Raw genomic sequence first — 23,342 nt, forward strand, 5'->3', positions numbered from 1 at the left:
GGGTCAGGTCCCATGGGTCCGAGTTTCACCACTTTAAGAATAAGATTAACGATTATGGGGTCTATAATATTAAAAAAAAAATCATACTACTTTAACATTATGAGTTTATTAATCTGCCGTTAATGGTGGTTGTCGGTCGCCGGCTATTAGAGAGGTGGTTTACAGTCGCGTATCAGTGCTGTGGTGGTGGTTTTCTTGTGTTAGTGGTGGAGTGGTGGTTTTGTCAGAAGAGTTTGGTTGAGTTTTATCACTTTATGGGATGAGGGAAGAGAAAAAGACTTTAGTTGGATTTCTACAGTCTGCCAGTATGAATTCAGAAAAGTTGTAATTTTGATTTTTTTTTCTTTAATAAAGGGTCTAAGGGTCGGGTATGGGTCTCATAACTTAGACCTTACCCGACCAAAATATTTTCTTAAGACCCATACCCGACCCATACCCATTGGGTCTGAAAAAATGAGACCCATACCCGACCCATTAGGGTCCGACCCTCAGGGTCTGGGTCGGGTCCCCGACCCACTGCCATCCCTATTTCTCACCCATACAAATTACTGTATGTATTTACATTATTTTCGGAAACAGTTTATTTGTGTTAACACAAAGGAAACCCACCTTTCACATTAATTCAGGACTTTATGAGATTTACTCAGAACAAAACTAAGAGGACGATACTAGGAGATTGCTGATACAAAAGAGCCAGGGCATTTTTACAAAGTATAATTGAATCAAGTAATACACTTTAGCCAATAAGAATAATAGGGGACCAAGATTACAACTAAAGTACTTTATTTTGGAGCCCCACATCAAGAATTACAATCATGTCAATACCTTTTACTCCTTCGCTTTTGCTTTCTTATGATTGAATCATATACTTACTTGTGTAATACATGATACTATTATCTTCTTCATACCTTAATAAGATCACCATTTACTCGTTGAGAGTTGCCATCGAAAAGGTTCTCCAGAGATCTAGCTTTTCTGCTGCGAACTCTCCCAGCTTCTTTGAGCAACTCAGCCAACCTCCTCTTTTCGTCATCCACATCCGGATTTGCTGTCCCCAGCTTCTCCTCCCTCATTCCAACAACGTATTCCAAAAGTTCTATGGCATCATCCAACCTGTAATATATTCCAGCACAATGAATGTGGCATTAAAATATTATGATCCAACAATAATGCAAGGATGATATTTCCTTAACAAATTCCAGAGACTGATCGCATATCATATGCTCCAAACTTTCATTAAAAACTAAAAAAAAGGCAAGAACTTGGGTAAACACGGATTTATGATTGGTAGTGAATGAGAGATGGCACGTTTCGGGCGAGCTTCTAAAGCTTGTTATAACGTAAAGCAGGACCATATTACCTCTTATTTTTTTTTTTTTTTTTTTTGGTATAAAGGGAGACACAAAGGCCGTATGGTGCAAACGGGTTCTGAATTACGTCATGACTCATGAGTGACATTTGCACCCAAAACTTGTTTAATAAACATAATTTCCAAGCATCTGAGCAATTAACCAAAAAAATACTTGCAAGAATGAACAGGAAAAAGACTGATACCTGCCAACTGCATCATATGTTCCGGCAAGATTGCTGTAAACACCAAGTGTATCAGGGTGATATGGACCACATTCTTGTTCAAGAATAGCCCTAGCCTCTTCAAATAAGTCAGTGGCCTCGTTAATGGCATACCGTTGGACACAAGCGAGTCCCATTTGGTTAAGAACTATACCAAAGAAAGCAGATTTCTTATCTCCACTAATACGCATTTTGGTAACAGCACTCTTGAAGGAATTGTATGATTCTGTGTAGTTTCCTAGAACATAGTACATGACACCCATTTGTGCTTCAATTCCTGCAATAGTATTTTGCTGCCCAGGGGCATCATTGTAAATTTTTAGAGCCTTTTGGAGTAGCTTGATTGCTTGATCAAGCTCATTCATAGACTCATAAATGGCAGAAACATCAGTGAACCCACTAGCAATATCCTCCTGAGGGATACCAGGAACTGGCTTACTGTAAATTCGAAGAGCATTTTCACAGTATGACATGGACTCTCTAAGCTTCCCCGTCTTATTATACAAATCAGCAAGACGAACGAATACAGAAGCTATGGTTGGATGGTTCTCCCCTTTTGCTGACTTGAAATTTGTCAGGGCTTTCTCATAGGCAAAAATAGCCTCATCATATCGAGAAAGAGATAAATATGAATCGCCAATGCTACAATCAACAGAAGCCACCTCTTTTTCTTGACCATTGGCTACCATTGCCATACTAGCTAAAACTAGATGCTCGAGAGCCTTCTCATGATCGCCTTTTGTTTCACAGATGAGACCCATAAGCCTTCTATCGGCTGCCTCTTCTAGGGAACCGGGTGAACCACTCTCTCTATGGATATCAAGGGCCATCTCACAAAGCTTCTCAGCCTCATCAAATTGCATGGCTTGCACATGAACCTCGGCCAAATACCTACAGGTCTCACCTACACGAATATCTTTTTCCCCTAAGACTTCTCTTTGAATCATTAGACCATTTGTATAGCACGCTATTGAATTTCCAAGTTGCCCAAGCATGGCAAAAGTGTCACCAAGTTGCATGTTGCCTGCAAATTTAGCAAGGGCGTAACTTTCACCATCCTCAATAGATGGAAGCTCAATAGAGCGCTGAAGAACTGGTACTGCCTCGTTGTACCGACCAAGGCTACAGTACACCGCTGCTGTAACATGTAGAGACATGATCAAATCTAAACTAGGCTTCCCATCAGCACATATTTCGAATGATTTTGAAGCTCGTACTGCAAAATCAAGGGCCTTATGGAGATTATCTCCTGAGGAAATCAAGTCTCGAGCTTGCTTGAGCAAGAAGGGTCCAAGGTCAGGATTATCCAAGGCTAAGTCGGACCCTGCAAGCGGGATGTTCCTCAGCTTCTTTGGTAGGGTCGCCTTCTTCCTCATAATTTTGCCATTTTTACCCTTCTCAGGACTGACCTTCTCTAAATCAGGAACCTTTTTAGATTTCCCTGATGACCCGGATTGGTTACTTGTGGATCGGGTCTTACTACCAGAATTTTCAGCAGGAGAAGCATTAAGGGCATCCCCATCTTTTTCCTCCTCCTCGGCAACTTCCTCTTCCATAATCTCCACCTCCCTCATTTCTCCACCGACAAGATGCCTCAACTCAGAATCAATTCGAGACTCATTATCATCAGACAAATAACTACGCCTCGAGGGTGACTGATCTGAACTTTGCATCTCATATACATTATCATAAAGTTGCTCAATTGAGGTGTCTAAAGCCTCATTTAAAGACACATTTTCCTCTTGAACACTCCTAGGACTGTGAGGGCTTAATGTACTTTTCGGGGACCTAGCATTTTGAACTGAATTTTCTTTACTAAGTGTTACATTTACTTCTGACCCATCTTCAATCACTCCTTCCACAACTACTCCAGGCATCTTTACAAATAGAGGAGTAAATACTATCTACAAATTTCTCAAAATAGAAATTCTGCAGTCTGCACATGCCATTATAATCAACAAAAATCAGAAATGTCATCATCTTTCACTAGCAATTTAAACAAATAGCAACATACAGTCTGATATAGATCCAATGTAACATAATAGAAGATCAATTAGTCCGCTGTAAGGCGGTTTCACACTAATATAGTCAATACCCAGATCAAATGACCATAAGATCTATCTATATAAAACTAAAAACATACAAAAGACATAATGATTGGGCAAAATAATGAAATGGGTTAATGCACATTGAACGAAATAAGTAACTTAAAAATGAAATGTACTCAAAAATTGTTTGATTATGTACGTACAACACATAAAAACGAGAAATGATGATTAAGGTACCTTAATAATCACATGTGTAGAAGAGCATTTGAGTGATTAATATTGTGTTTGAAGAATGAAGAGAACAAGTGAGAGAAATGAGATTAATTTATAGAAGAGATAGATATATAGGGAAGGGTGTAATAAAAAAATATAATAACGGGTAAAATGACAGATAAGAAGAAGAAGAAGAAGAATAGGGAGGGAAAAGAGGGTAAAATGGGAAATGTGAACGATGAAGGAAGGATAGAGATTGATAGACGGTAGAATGTCAAGGGGGAGAGAATGCGACTTCTCCCCCAACTATCACCTCATACACCGCCATTTAACCTTCTACCTTTTTACTATTGCCGATTATGACGTGGCCATTCATTAGACCCGCCTTCATTTAAGCATTTAAAAAAACACAAATTTTTACTTGTGATGGCATAATAAGAACTAGTGTAGATCCCTGTGATACAACACGGTACTAATTTTAGTCTCGTGCAAAAAATGTACGGGACGATTTCAAGATTATGATATATAAAATATGTCAGTCACTCTGTCTCGAATATTTGTTTATTTTTTATGAATGTTATTTAAAGCAAATGTAAACAAATGAATGAGACGGAGGGAATAGTAGTTAATACAAATATAATTAGACGTAATATTATGAACTAATAATTAAGTGAAACGATGTATAATAATATTCAAAATATAGGTCAAGCTTAGTCCTTACACCGGTTCGAAAAAGACCAAAAAATTTTAAAAACCCGTCATAATGACCCAAAGCTCGACCTAACAAATTACAAACTCTACCCATTAACACACCCCATATAAATTTTACCACCCTCTTGAGCCGCCTTTCTTATTAGGATGACCCCTTTCTCTTCTCTAACAAATCAGAGAGTATATGTAGAGACTCATACATACAATTTCCACTAATTTTAGACCCGTGCATTTTAAAAATGCACGGTTATTTTTAAAATTATAATATTCAAAATCTCGTTTAGTGAAAATGTACGGTCTGACGTAATATTATTCTCAAGTGATAATACAATAATATGATGTATAATGATAATAACATGTTATAAATTATACTCATGAAGATATAGCTCCATATGATTGAATATTTAAATACTTACTAAATTCAGAAGTACTGAAAATAAATTATATTTTAAATAATATTATCCGATGTAAGTTGTGATACAAATTAATAATTATATCATATACCCCCAAATTAAATTAAAATAAACCATAAACTAAACATCATAATGATAAAAACCCAAACCCACCGAAATACTAAGTTATAGAGTATAAATATTTATGTCCCAAATAATTAAACTAAGCTGAAATATAAATCTAAATCTAAATAAATCCTAAACTAAACACCTGAAAACCCAAACCCACCCTCACTAACCTGATAATACTCGCAATTTTTCTCAAATTCCGCCTCCCTGCTCCCTCTGCATAGTGCCTACCCATGTCATTCATCTTCTTTCCTTTAATTTTTCACGAAAGCTGATCATCTCATTTTCCACAATTCATCTATCTTCATCATCCATCTTTTATAATTCTTCACTTTTTTTTTATCACCCATCTCCGATTTATATAAAAAATAACTTTAATTGTTGGTAAAGATTCATGTAAGTATCCTACAATCTAATATCAAAATATACAAAGCTGCAATTTTCACACTTTTTCTGATTTGTACTATATTTTTTGAAAATATGGATTTTTTTGGGGCTTTTTTTCATCAAGATATTAAAATCTGATTTTCTGTTTAAATTTTATTTTTCAAAAATATGAATTTTTTTCATCAAGATATTAAAATCTGAGTTGCTGTTAAATTTTATGTATGAGGTTGAATGATATATATTTTCTAGTATACATTTTAATTTTTTTTTTTGCAAGGTATTGAAGATGTCAATTTTTTTGGAATTGTATTTTTTTTGAAGATTTTAGAACAAATTTTTCATTTAGATGTTAAATATTTGTAATAATTTTCTTGAGATCATTTAAAAGAATTAGATTATATTAATTCAATTAGATTAGATTGTATGGAGTATTAATTCAATGAATTTATTATAAAATACGTGCAAAATAAACTCAAAATCGTTTTATTCGGAATAATTTTTCAGATTTTGAGATTTTAATTTTTCAGATCTTGAGATTATAATGTTTTAATTTCTATTATGACAATATTTTATACGGAGTATGGTAAGGTTTTGATAAATCTGTGTATAGTATATGGTTTGCATGTAATTGTGTTCAGGATTGTAAATTGTAGATGAGTGTACAATTAAATTAAACATCCTGAAATATTGGAGCACGTTTTGGGAAAAGAAAGAGACTTTTTTTCATTTCTTGAAAATAAGGGACCAATCGAAAGCCTCTAAAAGACTTAGCTTTTATAATATGTAGATTTTTAGTTTTGTTTTATAAAGAGACGTTCTCATTAAATTAATTGCATAAATTAATTGTACTTGCAGTTTAATGTTATAATGTACTAATATAATCTTAATAAGAGGTAGAAAATAAAAGTTTACTACCATCAAAGACACTTTAAGTTAAATTATTTTTGTCTTAAATTATTTTTACTTTACTATAAACAAATAACTCTATAATGCTATATCATTGCATGAAATTAATTTATGACATTAAAAATTAAAATACAATTAAGTGTTGTAAAATCTAATTAAAAAGCATATTAACCTTATAACAAAAACAGATAAAAACATTTTACCACGCATTTAAAAAATGATTGTTATTGTTTCTATATATAGTTTTGGCACATGTTTAACGTGATAATTGAAATTCACTATAGTGGGCTGTTAATAATCTCATTACCAATCTCATTCCCAGTGTGTATCTAATTAAATAAGCCCATTTGAGAGTTATTCTTTTAGGCGGGAAAAACTACTAAGAGTTTTATTCTCTTAGTAGTAAGGGGGATGTTTAAAAGTAAACTAGTTCCATTGCCGTGAAATTCACGGGACGTTGTAGGTTGGTGGTTTATTTTTTTTATTTTATTGGACTTTGGCCGTATAAGTAGATGATACTTCATATTACTTGGGGGACCTTTGATTCACATAATTATATGCGTTTGAAATCGGGGATCAAACTAGGTTAATATGGGGTTGGAACTTGATTCTTTTACACTTACAACTTGATTCTTTTATACCAAGTGTTTTCACCATTATTGAGATGTATCTGGAATCGAATATATAAAGTTAATTATTTTTTCAAAACATAAATAACTAATGATCTTATTTTGAAAATTAAATAAACAAACTTTAGAAATTAGAACATAACATCGATTGTATTAAGATGTAACACCCCCATAAGTCGGGATCATTTCCTTTAGGCCTTCCCAACCCATGGAGGCATTACAAGACTTGGTTTCCCAAGTTTTGTAGTGCGAACAATCAAGTAAAGAAGATCTCAACTCAATATAAAGAAATAGATAAGTTGTAATTAAGTGGTTACAAGTTGGGGGATGCAAATACCATCCCAAATGTTATACTACCAAATCGAAAAAGTAGTAGTTTAATTGTCAAAATCTAAGATAAACAAAAGCGGTGACGGCTAGTGAAGACCGCTCCCCAAGCCCTCGAATCTATCATGCTAACCTGTCAACTCTGTAACACCCGCGCTTTTCATCATATTTTAAATAAATTTTTAAGTGATTTTATTTAATTAATTATAATTTAAAACTTATTTTTATAAAATATCGTCGTAGTTGTATAACGGTAGTAATAATATAGATAATAATAATAATATTTTCCGTCTTGAGTTATAGTAGGCTTGGGACGTAATTTTCAGTAGAAATCAACTCATTTAGAGTTGTTGGGCCTAATATGCCTTATGGACCTTTTTCCTTCTCTTTTCTCTTCACAAAACACTCACATAAACCTCACAACTTCATCTCATTCACTCACAATTTCTGAAATTTTGCAACAAACACACCACCATTGTTACCCCATCTCCACTCAACCCTAAAATCCTCATATCTCACTCAATTCTTCGCCAATTTCGTTCATTCTCGCGCCATTCTTCTCCTCATCCCGTTCTCCGTCTTTCTAAGTTAGAAATATGTCAACTTTCCTCTTATTTTGAAATTCTCATCGTATGAGGATGTGAATTCTTGACTTAACTCTTTCATTTTTGTGTTTAGGGGAAGGTTTAGACAACCCGGAAGAGGATAGCTACATTGTTCACGAGTCATTGGAAGATTGAAGCGCAAAATGGTAACGGTGATGGGTTACTAGACAAAGTGTCAAATTTGAATGCTTTGGTTGTTAATTTAGTCTTTCGAATGTTAAAGTCTGAATTTTGGTTGTGTTTTGCTTGAATTTTGGTTGAATTGTGTTCTCACATAAATTTCTCACATGTTTAGTTGAAAGTTTCAAGCTTTATTGTCTTAAATCTGTAATGGTTGAATTTCCGTCTCAAATACGATGTTTTTTTGAGTTAGAATCATGCTAGGACATGTAAACAATTGTTGTGGAACGATTTCGGTTGGTTTCAAAGTGTCTGGGAGTCGAATTTGGACTGTCGCGCGTGCTGTGTACTACCAGCCGGGAGGCGGCGACCGGTACCCCCACAGGCTGGGAGTTCACTGTATGTTTTTGAATAATTTCAAGTGTTTGTACTCCCAGCCGGTGGGCAGGCGGCCAGCACCCCCACAGGCTGGGAGTGCACTATAAGGTTTTGTAAATTTGAAGTTTTTGTACTCCCAGCCGGTAGGCAGGCGGCCGGTGGTACCCCCACACGAGAGATCACTGTAAATTTTGAAGGATTTTCAAGGAGTTTGTACTCGCAGCCGGTGGGCCGGTGGCCGGTACCCCTACAGGCTGGGAGTACATTGTAAGTTTTTGAGATTTTTAAGTATGGCGTTACTCCCAGCCAGTGGGCCGGCGGCCAGTACCCCTACAGGCTGGGAGTACACTGTAAGTTTTCGAGATCTTTCTTAGTGTTGAGGTACTCCCAGCCGGTGGGCCAGCGGCCGGTACCCCCACAGGCTGGGAGTTCACTGAAGGTTTGTCTTCACTTGTAACTTCTATTAATCATTTATTTGGTTATGCATCTTTCTCATGATTGATGATTGGTCAATTTGGGACTTGTTTACATTATGATCATGCAAATTATTGTTGCTCTTATTTGTGACTCGAGTGTGACGTTTACATAGTGTGACGACTTGACATTCCTTATTTACCCCTTTCGAACCTTTGGTTACGGTTATGTATGTCATATTTCCGGATTGGGTTAGCCTTCCGCCTTTCTTCGGACCTTTGGTTACGGTTATGTGTGCCATGTTTCCGATTTGAGGTTACTCGACCTTTGGTTACGGCTATGTGTGCCATGTTTCGAGTCTTGGATGCTATTGGTATATCGTTTGTCGAATCGGGTAACGTCCATCCCGAGAGTCTGGATCCAGGTTTAGACTAGGACCGTATTATTATCGTCGTCCTACCAAGAGGTTGGAGTCTAGGTGGTTGTCTTGTGAGTCCATGCTAAGTATATGTCTTACACTTGTTGAGTCGAGTTAATATGAAATTTGTTGACTTAGTTATTCTACTTTCGTGAATGCATATCTATTATTAATGTATCGTGCCTACTTCATTATGAACATATTATGTCTATCTTTATGATTATCATTTACGTTCTCTTGTTTATTATTATTAAAGTATGATGTGTGATCAACATGTTTAATTAAGTGCTTGTTTACATGTATTTTGACATATTATGGCTGAGAGAACCCTCAGTTGCTCCCCACTGACTGTGGCTTTCATATTTCTATGATTGCCAGGTTCGTGATGCAGCATAAGTGGGGGAGACCGTGTGAGCTAGCGAGTTCCTACCCTGGACTTTAGTTCATTATCTATTAGACTCACCCTTTTTATTTGTGCGTATTCGTGGGATATATTGTCCCCAACACGTTATTTGGTTTGTAAAACGTAAATTTACACCTATCGTACCTTCTTTTATTTATGGTAAGTGGATCCCGCATTCTTAGACATAAAAAGTTTTTGAAAACCCGTATTGTCCGCCGTTCTATTTAATAACCTTACGTGGTTTTAACACGGGGGTTCACAGTTGGTATCAGAGTCAGGTTGCTCCCGACGCACACACGTGTACCCCAACTGAAATTTTGAACTTGACCTTGAATAATGAATGAGAGATGGGTAGAATTAAGGACTTACAATTGGTAGTCTTCTTGTGTATGCTCTTTGGTAAGTACTAACATATTTGGGTTTTATTATCTTGAGAAGATGGTGCGACCGACTATGTGGAGAATACTATCATGCAAGCACTTTCCCAAATTCTTCAAAATCAACAAAATGTTAACGCTCAAGGCAATCCCAATCCCGGACCTAATGATGGAAACCGTTAAGGCAACTATGCTTGGATTGCAAGCCAATTGGCAAGGAACAAGGCAAGAACCTATGGAAGTAAGGTAGACCCCATTGAACTTTCGGAATAGTTCCGAGATATGGAGAAGAACTTTTCCCTCTTTGATGTTCAAGAACAAGATAAAGTGAACCTTTCCTCTCATTTCTTGGTGAAGGAAGCCGATCGTTGGTGGACTATGACCGGACCATCCGTGATCCAAGATCCTACTTTCGATTGGAGTCATTTCAAGGTGCTTGTGGAGACCTGGTTTTACCCCAAAGAACTCAAACAACAAAAGGGCAAAGAATTCATTGATTTCAAGCAAGAAGGACTATCCGTGCAAGCTTATACCGATAAGTTTAATGACCTAGCTCATTATGCTTCAAGATTTGTGAGGGATGAAGATGAATGAGTTTACTTCTACAAAAGCAAATTGAACCCGAAATTGGAAAGCATGGTGAGGAGAGACAACACATCCTTTGTGGCGGTGTATGATGATGCTCTTTGGGCGGAGAGTTCCTTGAAGGCCATTGAAGATGATGCTAAATCCCTTCTTCTACTACTTCTTATCGTCACAACTTTCATGGCAAAAGACTATTTGTGCCTTCTACTCCGTTCTATTCCAACAAGAAGAAGTTTGTGCCAAGAGTACAAGAGCAAGAAGGGCAAGAGCCAAGAGCACAAGAGCCGAGAGGACAAGTCCCTATATCAACAAATAGGCTTCAGAAGGACCGCAAGTTCTTCCATTGTAGACAAGCTCTACACCCCCGAGTTGGATGCTACAATAGTCCAATTGATTTGTTTTCATTGCAAGAATCCTGGACATCGTGCCAATGAAATCCCCGAGAAGAATAATGCTACTACTCTAAATGCCAAGCCAAGAGGAACCATCTTTGTTATGAGTCGAGCCGAAGCCGCCGCTCATCCCGATATCATTACGGGTATGTTCTCAATTCTTGATCAACCTTGTCTCATTCTTTTCGATATCGGCACATCTTTATCTTTTATATCTTCCAAGTTTCCGGAAAAGCTAGCCATTTATCCTATACCTAGTGAGGATACCCCTATATACTTACCATCCGAAGAGATCTTCTCATGTTCCTACTCTTTTTCCGAGATTCCTATCTTAATTTCGGGAACTATTTTCCCCGCTAACCTACTTCGTTTTCCCCTTGAGGAATTCGATGTAATTTCGGGTATGGATTGGTTGTCTAAGTACGATGCAAGATTCGAGTGTAGAGATTAAAAGATTCGCCTCAAGAGCCCGCTAGGCACCCGTGTGTCCTATAAAGGAGTCCGTTCCCAAGAAGGTGTGAAGTTGATTTCCGCTTTAAAGTTGATGAGTATGGAGAGGAAAGGTTACCAAGTCTTTTTGTGTGTGGTGACTTCTACCTCTTCTTATTTGCCGAAGCTTGAAGAAGTGCACGTGGTTTGTGAATTCGCCGATGTCTTTCCTGAGGAGATGCCCGGAATACCCCCCGAGCGTGATGTAGAGTTTTCTATCGACCTTGTACCCAGAACCGGACCGATTGCTAAAGCCCCCTACCGAATGGCGCCAACCGAGCTAAATGAGTTGAGGAAGAAACTTGATGAGATGATTGAGAAAGGATTTATTCAACCTAGTGCTTCACCTTGGGGTGCTCCCGTTCTCTTTGTGAAAAAGAAAGATGGATCCATGAGACTTTGTATCGACTATCGCGAGCTTAACCGTGTCACCATCAAGAATCAATATCCTCTACTGAGGATTGAAGATTTGTTTGATCAACTTAAAGGTGCTTCTACTTTTTCCAAGATTGATTTGAGATCCGGTTATCATCAACTTCCCGTTCGTGAGATCGATATCCCTAAGACCGCCTTTAGCACGAGATATGGACATTTCGAGTTTAAGGTGATGCCCTTTGGATTAACCAATGCTCCCGCTATATTCATGGACCAAATGAACCGAACTTTAAGTGAGTTCTTGGACAAGTGTGTTGTGGTCTTCATTGATGACATTCTCATCTTTTCTAAGTCCGAAGAGGAGCATGCCGATCATCTTCGTATCCCTTTGGAGGTTCTTCGTCGTCAAAAGTGGTTTGCCAAATTCTCCAAGTGTGAATTTTGGTTGTCTAAGGTGTCTTTCCTTGGACATGTGATATCCAAGGATGGTGTTATGGTAGATCCTTCGAAGATCGAAGCCGTGATTGAATGAAAGAGTCCGACCGATGTTGGTGAGATCCGTAGTTTCTTGGGTTTAGCGGGTTATTACCGTCGCTTTGTGAAGGATTTTTCTAAGCTTGCTAGGCCTATGACTTAGCTTTTGAAGAAGGAGACCAAGTTTGTGTGGACCAAAGATTGTGAACGTGCATTCCAAGAGTTGAAGAGAAGACTGACTACCGCTCCCATGCTGATCTTGCCCGAAGATGGAGTCGACTTTGACGTGTTTTGTGATGCTTCTAAGATGGGTTTAGGTTGTGTTCTTATGCAAAATAGGAGACTTGTTGTCTATGCTTCACCGTCAGTTGAGAGTTCATGAGGTGAACTATCCCACTCATGATTTGGAATTAGCCACTGTTGTTCACGCCTTAAAGATGTGGAGACATTACCTCATTGGAGTTCATTGCCGTATCTACACCGATCATAAGAGTTTGAGGTATATTTTCTCCCAGAAAGAATTGAATATGAGACAACGACGATGGTTAGAGTTGCTGAACGATTACGATGTAGAGTTGTTGTATCATGAAGGAAAGGCAAATGTGGTTGCCGATGCCCTTAGTAGGAAGTCTACTCATTCCTTGAGTGCCATTCGTGTGCTTCCCGATGACCTTTGTGCCGAGTTTCGTAAGTTGAGTTTGCAATTGGTGGAGAGTGGTTTTGATTACCTTGGTGCTATGGTTGACGAGGCTGTTCTTCTTCGTGATATTCTTGATAACTTAGTGGATGATGCTACTTTCAAAGGTTCCGATCCCAAGCTAAGCTTCTTGAAAGGAAAGATAAAGACTGTGAGATTGATGCTAGAGGTTATCTTCGTTACCGAGGACGCATGTATGTACTCGACACCGTTGACTTGAGAAAGAGAGTTCTAGATGAAGCCCATCTATCCCCTTATTCGATTCACCCCATAGGACACAAGATGTATAAGGATTTGAAGCTTCAGTTTTGGTGGCCTAACATGAAGAATGACATTGTGTCATATGTTGGAAGATGTCTTACTTGACAACAAGTGAAGATTGAGCATAAGATACCTAAAGCTTTGCTACAACTATTAGATGTCCCTCTTTGGAAGTGGGAACCCATTTCCATGGATTTTGATATGGCTTTGCCTAAGACCGTTGGTGGAAAGGATGTCGTTTGGGTGATCGTCGATAGGTTGAGCAAGTGTGCTAGGTTCGTTCCTATCAAGGAAACTTGGAGTTTAGATCCACTTGCTAGTGCTTATGTTAAGGATATCGTTCGTTACCATGGTGTTCCTAAGGAGATCGTGTCGGATCGTGACCAGAGGTTTAGCTCGAGATTTTGGAAAGCTTTGCAAGATGCTATGGGTAGTAAGTTGTTGATAAGTACCGCTTTTCATGCTGCTACCGATGGATAATCCGAGAGGACGATTCAAACTTTAGAAAACTTGTTGCGTGCTTGTGCCCTTGATTTCCATACTAGTTGGGAGAAGAGCTTACTTTTGGTGGAATTTTCCTACAACAACAGTTTTTATGCTTCTATTCATGTGACTCATATTTGTGCACATTTAGTCCCCGAACTAGCCTCGTTCCTATCCTTTCTAGTGCTATTTAGGGCCGTTTCTTATCTTTAGTTCCCTACTTTGCATATTCTTTGAGGTTTTGTGTCCTTGGTAGAAGAGGATTGCTAACCTTGAACTTATAGAGCAAAGTAGAGCTAAATGGAGTGCATCTAATGACCAAGCATCAAAGAGGAGACCATCACTAAAGGCCTAAGTGAATAAATGAAGTAGAAATGGGCAATGATGAAGAGTCCCACGACCTACCTACGATCCCCACGGATCTTGAGGTAGTCAAGAAGAAGAGAAGCCAAGCTGTGCATTAATCCGGGCGTCCTGACTTCAAGTCGGGCGACTTATTGCTGAATCCGGGCGACTCAGAGCCCAAGTCGGGCGGATACTCAAGCAGCATAAGCGTCTATCATGGGCAAGTCGTGGGACTCCTCATGAGACTTGCAAGGCCTTAATCTTCATCTTAGGGACTTAATCGTCATTTAAGCCCTTAGTTACCCTAATACTTGTACTAAGTATAAATACTCCATTGTATTAGGAGATAATTACCAAGTCATTAGAGTAGATTAGAAACAATTAGCTTAATTACATATTAATCCTTCCTTAATTGTTATTGAAGAACTCTTAGATCTAGTATTGGAATTAGAAGATTATTTTGGATTTATTGAAGAATTGACAACTCTTCATTTATAAATCAAGTTTTTCTTCGACCATTCCTTCTTTCGTTTTGTTCATCATAAGTTTTGTACAATTCCTTTACTCCTTGTATTAATTGTTTGTTTTCCTAATCATTATTGTTTTCTAATCATTCACCATGTTTGGACTTGTTAGTATGATTGACACCCCTATTAATATGTTCAACACAACCATGAGTGAGTAGTCACCTAGCTAGGGTTAATGGAGGATTAGGGGAACTATAACATGGGGGTAGCTTCATACTTAATCTAATATGTTATCATACGATTGCTTTCTTGTTGTAGTGTTAACCTATGCACATGTTATGCTTGATGGAATGCTAGACTGTGAAACCTTGAATTTATACCTATCTCTTATCTTTTCAATAAGACTTTTAAGATATAAACTAACTCGAGTCTTGTTAGACCATGCATAGAAGTGAATAGGAAGATAGTAAGTCGACTTGTAGGTGTTGTACCGTCTAGACGACTCGGCTCCGGGACCTAAATTTTCCTATGAATCGTAAGACATAAACGAACTCGATTCCACTACAACAACAATTTGCTTGCAACTATGTAAACATGTTTGTATGATCATCACCATGAACCCCCCTATGATCCCATGACACTCTAGTGCTTTCATTAATTGTTTATATCCCTTTTTACCTTTCCACTTGCTTAGTAGTTTCGACACTCATTTCAACTCAATCAATTTGTGACACCTTAAGACATAGCTAGTTGCAATTGATAACTTAGTTCAATACCCATCCTTTGGGATCCGACCTTTACTTACCACTCTACTAAGAGTAGTTTGTTTAGTTATAAATATTGTTTTGGTTGGTTGACTTAGACGACAAAGTTTCGAACCGCACCAAAAATAGCGCCGTTGCCGGAGACGGTGTTCAATTGAATTGTTATCATTAATTGTTTCTATATGTGTCTTTGTTTACCTTGAGGAAGAGCATTCCCTCGAGGTATTTCTCACCTTTTTATCTTAGTTTACTTTACTAGATGGATCTTATAGATTGTTGTGTAGAGGACCATGCGAGTTCTATTCTCATCAAAGACCCTTTGGAAGCATTGGAGGCTTTGGAAGCAAGTGAGGCCAACGGTAAACATTGGGCATTGGAAGTAGATCTTCTTGAAGCCGCTCTAGCCAACAAAGAACTCTCTTATGAGCAATCCATGAGGATAAATGACATTCTAAAAGAAGCATCATAATCCACTACGGAAGAACAAGCAACCAAGGTAGAGCATGTAATGAGGATGGAATGTGTAATGGAGGTGGAGGATATTCCTAAATAACCATCAAAGGTCGAAAGTGAGGTACAAACCCCAAATTTAAAACCTCTTCCTCCTAATTTGAAGTATGCTTACCTTGATGAGTCTAAAACCAAACCCGTGATTGTCAATGAAAAACTTGATGATAGTCAATTGGGAAGTTTGCTTATTGTGTTGAAAGAACATGAAAAGGCTATAGGTTATAGTCTAGCTGACCTTAAGGGAATAAGCCCCGACTTTTACATGCATATGATTCATCTAGAGGAAGACCATAGACCTACCATCCAAGGACAAAGGAGACTAAACCCCACATGCAAGAAATTGTAAAAGCGGAGGTTATAAAATTGCTTGATGCAGGAATCATCTACCCTATATCGGATTACTTGTGGGTTAGCCTCGCTCAAGTGGTACCCAAGAAAGGAGGTACCACGGTGGTGAAAAATAACAAGAATGAGCTAATACCCACAAGGAAGACCACCGCTTGGCGAATGTGTATTGATTATCGTAAGTTGAATTCCGCAACAAGAAAAGACCATTTCCCCCTTCCATTCATTAACCAAATGCTTGAGAGGCTTGCCTCTAACAAATTCTTTCGCTACCTTGACGGGTACTCGGGATTCTTCCAAATCCCAATACACCCGGGTGACCAGCATAAGACCACCTTCACTTGCCCATATGGAACATTTTCATATAGGAGAATGCCCTTTGGGCTATGTAATGCTCCCGCTACCTTTCAACGTTGCATGATGAGTGTCTTTTCCGATTACTTAGAAACCATAATGGAAGTTTTTATGGATGATTTTAGTGTTTATGGGAAAGACTTTGACTCTTGTTTGCATAATCTATCTCTTATCTTGCAAAAATGTGAAGATATGAGTCTTGTGTTAAATTGAGAAAAGTGTCATTTTACGGTCAACGAAGGTATTGTCCTAGGTCATTTGATTACGAAAAAGGGCATCGAGGTTGACAAAGCCAAATTTGAAGTGATAGAGAAACTACCACCACCCGTGAATGTCAAAGGGGTGCGGAGTTTTCTCGGTCATGCGGGGTTTTATCGACGGTTCATAAAATATTTTTCCAAAATTGCAAAACCCCTCACTCAACTTTTGCTTAAGGATGCCCCATTCCAATTTACTAATGAGTGTGTTGAAGCTTTTGATAGAATCAAAGAGGCTCTAATTTCGGCACTAATCATTCAACCCCCAAATTGGGAGTTACCTTTTGAGATAATGTGTGGTGCAAGAAACTATGCCGTTGGCGCGGTTCTTGGCCAACGATTGGGAAAGCTTTACATGCCATATATTATATAAGCGAGACCCTTGATGCATCACAAATCAACTATGATACCACGGAAAAGGAACGTTTTGCTATAGTGTATGCTTTGGACAAATTCTGCTCCTACTTGATTGGATCGAAGGTTATTGTATTTTCGGATCACCGTGCTCTTAGACATCTATTGGTGAATAATGAGTCAAAGCCACGCTTGTTGAGGTGGGTATTGTTACTCCAAGAGTTTGACCTAGAGATAAGGGACAAGAAAGGAGCCGAAAATGTAGTAGCGGATCACTTGTCGAGAATTTGATTTGATGACAAAGATGAAGATACACCAATCAACGATTCCTTTACCGATGATATTCTAATGGTCATCCACACACATGTTGAGAGGCATACCACACCATGGTTTGCTGATTTTGCAAACTACATTGTAGGAGGAGTTCTCCCTCCGAAATTGAAGTACAACCAAAGAAAGAGGTTCTTATTTGAAGTGAAGAGATATTTTTGGGATGATCCCAACCTCTACAAGGCATGTAGTGATGGTCTTTATCAAAAATGTGTCCCACAATGGGAAGGACAAGGGGTTTTGGAAGGTTATCACTCATCCCCTTATGGAGGACATCTTGGAGCAAGGAGAACAGTTGCTAGTCTTGCAATTGGCCTTCTATTGGCCTACCATGTTTGAAGATGCTAGAGAATTCATCCTCCATTGTGACCCTTGCCAAAGAATCGGCAACATATCTTGGAGAAATGAGATGCCACAACAAGGCATATTGGAAGTTGAAATATTTGATGTTTGGGGAATAGATTACCAAGGTCCCTTTGTATCATTTCAAGGCAACAAATACATTCTAGTTGCCGTTGACTACGTTTCCAAGTAGGTGGAAGCAATCGCTACCCCGACCGATGATGCAAAGACAGTGACCAAGCTTTTGAAGAAAGTAATATTCCCAAGATTTGGAGTTCCAAGAGGAATCATTAGTGATGGTGGATCACATTTCCATGAAAAGAAGCTTGCATCTCTCTTGACAAAGTATTGTGTTCAACATAGAACCGGCTTGGGATACCATCCCCAAGCAAGCGGTCAAGTTGAAGTTTCAAATAGAGAGATCAAACAAATCCTTGAGAAGGTTGTTAACAAAACTCGTAAGGATTGGAGCATGAAGCTTGATGACTCCCTTTGGGCTTATAGGGCGGCTTATAAGACACCCATAAGAACTTCACCTTATAAATTAGTTTATGGAAAGGCTTGTCACTTACCACTTGAATTGGAACACAAAGCCTTTTGGTCCATCAAAACACTCAATTTTGATCTAAAATTAAGTGGTGAGAAGAGGATCTTGCAAATTGAAGAATTGGAGGAATTCCGGCTTCACTCTTATGAAAATGCAAGGATCTACAAGGAACGGACCAAATTGCTCCATGATAGGAGAATCAAACAAAAGGCCTTACACAAGGGAGACAAAGTCCTTCTATCCAACTCTCGATATCGGCTCTTCCCCGGAAAGTTGAACTCATGATGGACGGGTTCTTTTGTTATCACAAACGTTAGAAATTATGGAGACTTTGAGCTAATATCAGAAGATGGGAATCGGTTCAAAGTTAATGGTCAACATATCAAGCCTTACTATGAAGGAGCTTTTGTAGGAGAGGTTGACGTAACTCGCCTCTCCCCTCTCCCCTCCGAGATCTAGCATTAAAATGGAGGAGAGTTTGGTGGAGTCCTTCCTAAACCACCACTTGTAAATATACTAACCCACTTACTTGCATTTTAACTTCATTGCATTTTCAATTCCTTTTTTTAACCACAACTTTTGACATGAGAGCAAGTGAGGGAGGGATTCTAATGTGTTTAAAATGTGTAGTGCTTGATGATCAAGTGTGGGGAAGCACATGATTAGGCTAAATCAAGCCTTTGTAATGAAGAGGTAACGAGGAAAAGAAGAAAAATTAATATGGGGAGAAAATCCCCACGAGTAGACCTGAGCTCGTGGGGACTGGGAAGGAAGCATAGAGTGGATTTTTGCACTGGGATGGAAATCTGCCCGACCCGACCCTAGCTCGAGCGACCAGACACTCAAGTCGCTCGACCTCAGTTCAAGCCGTGGGACTTGAAGGAGCTCTCAAAAGTTAAAGTTTGCACTGGACATAAATCTGCACGTCCCAAGCGCGGGCCGGGCGACTTAGACCTCAAGACGGGCGGACCAGCACTAAGCCGAGCGTCTCCTCATGGATTCCAAGAAAATTTCAACTGGCCTGAAATATGTGCGGGTCATTCTGAGGACCCACGTCCCCGCCGGCTTCTAAAAAAACAATTCTCCACTGTGGTTAAAATCTGGGCGTTTTATACCTAGGTCGGGCGACCCATCTACCAGGTCGGGTGACCCGACTCCAAGACGAGCGTCCCTAGCTGCTCATATGCATCATGTAAAAAGCAAGAGTCGCCCGACTCCCTCTCCAAGTCGCGCGTCTCCCTCCCGTGGTACTCGCCCCTTTTCCACTTTAAACCCCTCTTTCCACCACACATATCAAGACACATCATCTCTTCCTCCAAAATCAATACATAAAACCTCCCTCTCAAATACCTGAAATCACCCAATATCACTTTTAAATAAACAAACCTCTCTAAAACTTTAGCTCACCCAAAAACCTAGGGTTTGAGACATTCAAATAGAACTAATTCAGGAGGATTGTTTCCTCTCAATCAAAATGAAAACCCCAAGGAGAATCATGACAAGAGAAGAAAGAAGAAGAAGAGTCATTGGGAGTTCATCAACCTCACACCTCAACACTCTAAGAAGGGAAAATAAAGAGATAATTGATCTTGCAAGCCTAGATGAATTCTCAAACATTGAGTTCGTCAATGATGCTCAAAGGATTATCTTCCACAGACTTATGGGTAAGAACCTTCTCCCTACTAAGTTTGTTTGTCATGAAACATTAAGAAAGCCAGGAATTTACCACCAAACCGAAGCACTATTTGAATTGTTTGGTCTCTCAACAATGTTCCACATGCATGAACTCACGTATAGACCCTTAGGGTGTGTTTGGATAGCAAAAATGGAGGAAAATGGAGGGGAGGGGGAAAGAGGGAAGGGAAAGGGAGAGAAGGGAAAGGGAGGGAGAATGGGGTGTGGATGTTTGGATACAATTTCCCTCCAAATCTTGCCTATTGTGGAGAGATTTTGATTAGGCTTGGAGGAAGGAATTTTGATCCCTCCAAATCTCTCCCCTTCCATTTCCCTCTCCTCTCATTTGCTATCCAAACGAGGGATTTAGAATCCCTACTCTCCCTCCCTTTCTTTTCCCTCCAAATCCTTCAATCCAAACACACCCTTAGTGCTTGAATTCCTAAGCTTCTTGAGAATCTCCACCCTCAACAAGACAATTTGCATAGAGTTCCGACTTGAAAATGTGACTAGGATGATGACTCTAGTGGAGTTCGCGGATGTGCTAGGACTAGATGTATCACCTACTCGATCTTCAAAGCCTCGAAATTTTAGTGTCGAACCTCTTTGGCGAGCCTTAATGGGCCAAGATTTAACGAGAATCAAAGATTACTCGGCTTTATATATTCAAAACCCTATCATTCGGTTCACCTATAGATTCAGAGCGAGTACCCTACTTGCTCGCCATGACCCCGCTATTGTGAATGAACTTGATCTCACTTTCATGTAGTCCTACTTGAAAATCCAAGGAACGAGTGCTTATAATTTCAATGCCCCACTAGTGCTACTTGAAATATAGGCGCGGTTTAGAAATGGGAATGATAGTGGGATGAAGCACATCTTCAATGGAGGCCTAGTGACAATACTTGCAAAGTTTTTCAACCCAAACTTCAATAACAAGAACTCCTATATGCATCTTCCGGGTAATACAAGGATCAATGAAATGCTCCTTTTTCGACTTCACCATTGGATAGCCTATTAGGGCTATGAGCGAAAAATCAAATGGTTGACCAAGGGAAGCAACCCTCAAATCCTTCCAATGGAGGGCTTGACAAGAATTACACCAAGAAGAGGCTCTCTTTCCCGAATACCAACTTATGTTGTACCGGGAAGCACAAGCCACGAAAATCAAGTCCCACTTCCTACTAATGGACAACAACAAACAAACCCACCTCAAAGAAATGAACAAGAAATGATCACTATCCCTCCTTACCCTTTCCCATACTAACCCTACAATCATCCCGACCCATTCATTCTTCCTCGAGATGATTTCGCCACGGGTCTCCTTCAAGCTTTGCACCGCCAATAATATAATGACAAGGTAGACGCCTACTATGCTCTTTACCCCAATTTCCACTATATGGCTCGTCAAGGGGGCATAAATGAAGAGGAAATGCTTCCCTCATGGGCTCAAGTCGATATTGTAACACCCCCATACTCCAAGTGCCTTACCAGGACCACCTAAGGTATGGAAGTGCTACCATCTCGGTTACTCGAGGCAATGATAATCAAATAGACCATCAAGAAACGTACTTTAATAATAAAGTTTTAAGCGATACAACCAAATCCGAAACTGATAAATAGAAATACAAATGTTCTCAAAATGCTAACCAACTAACAACTAAAAGAATGTTCGACACAGCGGAAGACTTCTAAAACAGCTCGTGATGACTCAACCCAGCTATCCCATGCGCATCTACTTATACCTGCTCAATAACTGGTCACCATCCCCAAATGGATCACCACAGTTTTTAAAACAATTAAACGGGGTCAGTACTGATTACACAAAACAAACAGCTGCAATAAAACAATATTACAAGCCAAATCAATCCCCAACTCCGTCACACCACCACACACCTGACTACACACAAAAGTGTGTAGTCCTGCCAGAATACTCATCGTAATAAGTATTCCACACCGCCATTGGGGGACCGCAGCCGTTCCCACCTAAGCCCCGCTCATCTCATCCGAGCGATAAACCCATGTTCCTTAATGTGCACATCCCCTCTGTGGCGGATTCCACAGAGGGCGAATCAAGGGCGTGAAGCCACTCCCGCAAGTGACTCCACTCAGCCGAGGACGCACCTCGCAAACAACAGACAGTTATACGATAATCACATTACACTACCAACAATCACTAAATCAGAATCCAATGCCAATATGATATATAACAACAACAGATAACTACCAACACAACCATGCAATCAATACTAAGTAGGGAAACACTACCTGGAATAGCAATCACCACAAGACCGTCTAGCAGCTAATCAGAACTCCTCCTCTACGAATCCTCCTCTTATAACATGTATACATACAATTACCATCTACTCATCATAATGCCCCCAAAACCCCCAAATCTACCCAATTAGGGTTTAACCAAACTCAACGAAACATTATAAAAATTATATTAAAAGCTTACCCTCGACACAACGATCACAACGGCGTAAAGAACGAGATGAACCGACGATCCTAGCCTTGGGATTTTCTAATAACGTGAGAGATGCGAACAACGTAACTTTAAATCTCCTGTTGAAAAGTTTTAGAATGATAAAAGTGTTTAGGAAATAATGACGGAAGCTTTTATATTAATCTCGCGTTATTAACAAAACCCGGCTAATCAAACCCGTAAAACACACTTACTCGATCGAGTAAGTCACTTACTCGATCGAGTGTCATACTTACTCGATCGAGTACCCTACAGGCAGCTAGCCTACTGTTTTGCGTAAAAAGCAACTTACTCGACAGAGTAAGTCCAACTTGATAGAGTACCCATAGCCATAGAAAACCGTAGTAATACAGTCTTCCCTCCTTCAAAAGAACTTCGTCCCCGAAGTTCAACCCATAGACAAAACAAAACACACTATCTCCACTCTGACACAACAACATAACCAACTCAAAATAGAACTCAAAACATAACTCCCAAAACGACACTCAAACCGACTCAAAAAGACTACTAGCTGTACTAGAACCAACATAAAACATGCAAAAACTCTATGCGACCATCTCCTACCCCCCCTAAAAGAAACATGGTTACGTCCCCGTAACCACACATACCTGATCAAAGAGAGACGGATACCGCTCCCTCATAGCCTCCTCCGCCTCCCAAGTAGCCTCCTCAACCTCATGGTTAGACCAAAGAACCTTAAGCAACACCGTTTCCCCATGTCTAGTTTTCCTAACCTTGCGATCAAGAATTTGTTTGGGCACCTCTAGATAAGACAAGGACTCA

The 23,342-nt window shown here is 39.3% G+C and overlaps 1 protein-coding gene across 1 annotated transcript; it reads right to left on the minus strand.

Annotated features, from left to right (window-relative positions):
• Positions 1-701: 701 nt before the first annotated feature.
• On the minus strand, positions 702-4,151 carry LOC141609292 (protein KINESIN LIGHT CHAIN-RELATED 2-like). The gene is made up of 3 exons (XM_074428402.1): positions 3,858-4,151; positions 1,555-3,508; positions 702-1,113 (listed from the first exon to the last, which is right to left on the minus strand). Exons 2-3 carry the CDS (start codon positions 3,447-3,449, stop codon positions 903-905), a joined length of 2,106 nt encoding a protein of 701 aa, XP_074284503.1. The 5' UTR covers positions 3,450-3,508; positions 3,858-4,151; the 3' UTR covers positions 702-902.
• Between the last annotated feature and the right edge of the window lie 19,191 nt (positions 4,152-23,342).

The sequence above is a fragment of the Silene latifolia genome, chromosome 1 (assembly GCF_048544455.1).
Source record: "Silene latifolia isolate original U9 population chromosome 1, ASM4854445v1, whole genome shotgun sequence".
In the NCBI taxonomy this organism is placed as follows: domain Eukaryota; kingdom Viridiplantae; phylum Streptophyta; class Magnoliopsida; order Caryophyllales; family Caryophyllaceae; genus Silene; species Silene latifolia.

Coding starts and splice junctions, on each gene's coding strand:
- LOC141609292 (XM_074428402.1), bottom strand. CDS start 3,449: ATGCCTGGAGTAGTTGTGGAAGGAGTGATTGAAGATGGGTCAGAAGTA. Junction 1,114..1,554: donor ACATATGATGCAGTTGGCAG/GTATCAGTCTTT, acceptor AATATATTACAG/GTTGGATGATGCCATAGAAC.